Raw genomic sequence first — 4,452 nt, forward strand, 5'->3', positions numbered from 1 at the left:
TTTGCTTATCAAATTCTTAGGCTACAAAATAAGGGTAACACATAAATTCTCAAGAGATAGTTAAAACATTACTATTTTACACAGGAGTACATAAAAAGTACAGGAAGGCTGAAAATCTAAATTGATTCACAGACTTTTCTTTCAGCAAGCTTTATTAATCCATCATGGATCTACTCATGTTTGTATATGATTTCATACAGTGAAGGGTTAAAAAAATAAAGGTTCTCCCAGAAAACAACCTTTGGTGCCTATGTCACACGACTACAGGACTGTGTAACCCAGCTTTCAAAAGTTGTTTTTCAACTACTAATTAGTAGCTTCATCAGAAGTGGAAGTACATACATTAAAACTCAAAGCCAAACACTGTTCTCCTAGTGCCTTAAGTAGTTTATTGGTAGTTATTATCCACATTTCCATGAATATAAACATTCTAAATGACTGTCACTAGTGCAGGTACATTTAACATGTGAAGGCTCCACAGGAAGCTACTTCATCTTGTGTGAACATGAACCAAGTTTCCAAAAGCTCCATTTAAAAAAAACAAAAAAACCCAAAACCAAACCCTGCTAGCAAAGTGCATTTCTTTTGGTTATCTTCAAAACAAACAGGTGTTGGCTTTAACACATAGAAATCATGTTGATTTGCTATATATGATCACAGGAAGCAAGTCTTTACCTGTAGATAAGAATTAGGTAAAGGTTTTTCCTCCTTTTAATTTAGAGGGTTTTTTTGGATTCCAAAGTAAACAGTACCAGTGAATTTTCACAAAACATAGCTTTGCTACTTTCCCCTTCATTTTCTATAATCGTAATTCTTATCTGTAGTACTGTATCGTTTCTTCCTACCTTATAATCAGGACTAGACTGCCTGCATAACACTGTTCAGTTTGTAAACAAAAAATTAAAGCTCAGAGCACATAAGGACCTCTCTTACATTTTCCCTGCACAGTGCATTAGGTGTTGGTTATAAAGCTTCTGCTTCTCTCAAAACACTACAAAAATATATGAAAAACCACATCTGTGTTCAGCCAGCAAATATAATAAAACAAATATTTTACAACTGGAATACTTTAGAGACCATGTATTGTAGTTACACCCTCTTGACTTTATTCATCAATTGCTTTCTTCATAAATCCATACATTTGTCAAAGCATATGCATTTACGATTAGTCTACATGCCCAAATTTACTATGTAAAAGAGTTAGGTAAATTATTTTAGGTTCTTTAACTGAAAGTGACTCTGACAACAAACTATTTCTAAAACAGCCCTAAATCCCCAAAAAGGTGTTTTAAACCTGACCGTGTAAAAAGATGCATAGCTATTTCTAGAAAGTAAAAGACTATACACCAAAACATGCTTTGTCAGAAAAACTAATCCATGCACTTGAATATGCCCCAAATACCTCTTTTTAAATTTTAAGTTAGACCAACTTAAACATCGTCTAGAATTAAGATACAGCATTACAGCATTTGATTCCAGAAAATGTCAAAATTCATTCGGCCAAACTTAAAAAGCCAAGCACTGCCTCCTTGTCCCTTACTGGTTGGACCAACGTGACCAGTATGACTGTATATATTAATCTACCTTAACATTTCCATTCATTAGCATAACATACAAAGCCTTGCATGCAATTTCTTTGCAAAGGCTTCCCCCCAAAAGATGTAAGCAAAAAACACTAGGCAGACACTCTTCAAAGTTTTATTTCACTAACTTCAGGTCAAATTTCCACAGCTGTTTTCTGGTCAATTTTCTATCTTTGCTTGGCTTCCCAAAATGGTAGTACCAAAGATTTGTGGGGTAGGCAGAAGAGGCCATTTTAAGAAGCACTGCATTTACTCATCTTCCACAAGGCAACAGAGTTGGACATCTGATTGTTCAACAAAACAAAGCTTTAACAGCATCCAGGAGGGCAGGCAGGCAAACCAGGATGTAGACACTCTTCCATTTGTCAAAATCAGACCACAGAAAACCTACTCCACACAGATCTAAAAGGTTATCACCATTCATCTTTTCTTTTTCTGCTGCCTCAACATTTTTCTTCTTTTAATTATCATATCATGTAGTTTCTCAAGTCCTTCCTTCAGTCCATCGCCTATGATTGCACAGGTGGGCTGCAAATGCCAGGGAGTTGATGAGCTCAGTTCACCCATTGCTAACAATTTCTCAATTTCTGAGAGAGACAATGAGTTCCTCAGGTCTTGTTTGTTAGCAACTATTAGCACAGGGACTCCTTGATTTTCTGATATCCTAGTTATTTTATGAAGTTCAGTTTTGGCTTCTTCCATCCTTTCAACATCAACAGAGTCCACAACAAACACAATGCCATCTGTGCATCTGGTATATGACTTCCACAGTGGTCTTAATTTCTCCTGACCACCTACATCCCAGAAGTGAAAAGTGACTGTTTTAGAATTTCCCAAGGTTACCTTAATTTTTTCCGTGTTAAATCCTTTGGTAGGTACGGTATTTACAAATTCATTGAACTGCAGCCTGTATAACACAGTTGTCTTTCCAGCAGAGTCCAAACCCAGAATGACAATGTGGAAGGACTGAAACGAAGGCAGGCTGGACAGGATAGAAGTCTGGTCTGACAGTCCATTCCCCATTTCCAGCTGCAAGGAAGTGTTCCAAATTGAAAGGCTTTCTTCTTACCGCGTGAGAACTTCTCTTCCTAGGGGATCCAGCTACCAGACTGAAGGGGAAAATGAGTAAGTTATTCTTGTGAAATAATGTGCTACAACTGCTTTTCTCTCTTCCTGCTAAACTAAGCAACACGAGGAACTTGATAAATAAAACTTGCTTCAGTAAACAAACCAAGTGAGATAAGAAACATACGCGATCCAAGGTAAACGACAGAATAATCATTGCCGTTGAAATTCTTTAACATTCACTGAAATTGTAGTAATATGTATTTTTCTCTACCCCCCTGGGTCCCCAGACCTTTAAGACCTCATACCGGAGACAACCTAGTCACCAGCAATTCGTCCAAGTCGCAGTAACCACAGAAGTGCCTTTTTTGGCAGAAAATTTGTAACACATAATCTGATCTTCAGGATCTAATTGTACACGCTTAACAGCATACCCAAGGTCACTATTAGCCTCCGCGCGCCAACCGCTCCACCCCAAAATACAATGCTCTCACCTCCCGAATTGGAGCCTGGATCCAAACGAGAAAGCATTGGCAGGCTTTTCTACGAGGGGGCAGAGAAGCACCCCACCGCCGCTCAGCTTAGCTCTCCACGCAGCTCCGGCGGTTGCCTCACTAGAAACTGTGGCTCCAGACTACGACCACGCCCACTCCACACGGCCCACCCCTGAGCCCAAATCCCATTGGTCACCTGCGTCAGCGCGTCCATACCACACGCGCCCCCGCGCCCTAATTGGTGAGTGTAACTGCCGCTCCCAGCACGGCGGAGCCGGGCTCTCCCTCGGTCCACACGCACCACCTGTTGCCCTCAAGTTAGAAAAGAGGGCGCCTGCGGAGGGAGCCGAGCGACCCCTGCAGGGGAAGGGGAGCCTCGGCCGGTCGGTCTGGTCCCCGCCAGCCAGCTCGCTCCTCCCGCCCGGGCGCACCTGCAGCGCGGCCCACGGATGCCATGCAGAGGTTCTCACATCCGGGGCCCGCGGTCACCGCCGGCGCCTTAACCCTTTGTCCGCTGGCCGGAGGGTGCTCCCTGCGGCGGCGCCGGCCCACAGGAGTGAATGATCCGACCTGCGGCAGCCGCCGGAACAGGCCCGCTGTCCTTGCAGCACGATCCCCTCACCTCGCCGCTCCGCACCCGGCCGGCTCTTCTCCCCGGGCAGGGCGTGGTCACACCAGCTGCCCGCCCCGCTGCGGCTCACCTGACTAACGTCCTTCCCTGGTCCGGACCCAAACGTGGCTCACTGCCGCTCGGGAGCGCGTTGATACCAGCGGGAGGGCGCCAGCGAGGCCTGGGCGGTGGCAGGGGACGAGACACCTCTTCCAAGGGTCTGGCCGGGCGCCGGGCTCGGGGCTGCCCTAACGGTGCTCGGCCGACCGCTACCGGCGCCTGCCACGGCCCCGCCCCCTTCCGCGCTAGCCGGCCAGTCGGGGGCTTGCGGGAGCCGGGTCTCCTAGCAACGCCAAAACAAGGTCACGTTCGAACAGGCCTAGCGCTGACTGGCTGCGGGCCAGTCGGGAGGGGCTTCCGGTCTCATCCCCGAGAGCCGCTGCTGTCTCAGACGCTTTCTGCAGCCGGCCGCGAGCTTCGGGCGGACGACACCCGGGTCCCACCCTGCACCGCCTATCCTCAGGGCACTGTATGGCGTCCTCAGGGCACCGTATGGCGTCCTCAGGGCGGTGGCCGATGACGTCGGGTCAGGGATTTCAGAGGACACCAGACAGGCGGGCCCCGTATATAACGGGGTGACTTGGACGTGCCTCAGTAGCTGCCCAGACAGTCCTGGGCCAGCTTGGTGTCTGTAACACAC

At 46.7% G+C, this 4,452-nt stretch overlaps 1 protein-coding gene across 1 annotated transcript; it reads right to left on the reverse strand.

Moving 5' to 3' along the window:
• Positions 1–1,679: 1,679 nt before the first annotated feature.
• Positions 1,680–3,238, reverse strand: ARL4A (ADP ribosylation factor like GTPase 4A). Its single transcript, XM_065883979.1, has 2 exons — positions 3,143–3,238; positions 1,680–2,759 (listed from the first exon to the last, which is right to left on the reverse strand). The coding sequence occupies exon 2, from the start codon at positions 2,604–2,606 to the stop codon at positions 2,004–2,006; it is 603 nt and encodes a 200-aa protein (XP_065740051.1). The 5' UTR covers positions 2,607–2,759; positions 3,143–3,238; the 3' UTR covers positions 1,680–2,003.
• Positions 3,239–4,452: the final 1,214 nt, after the last annotated feature.

The sequence above is a fragment of the Phocoena phocoena genome, chromosome 9, assembly GCF_963924675.1.
Source record: "Phocoena phocoena chromosome 9, mPhoPho1.1, whole genome shotgun sequence".
Classification (NCBI taxonomy): domain Eukaryota; kingdom Metazoa; phylum Chordata; class Mammalia; order Artiodactyla; family Phocoenidae; genus Phocoena; species Phocoena phocoena.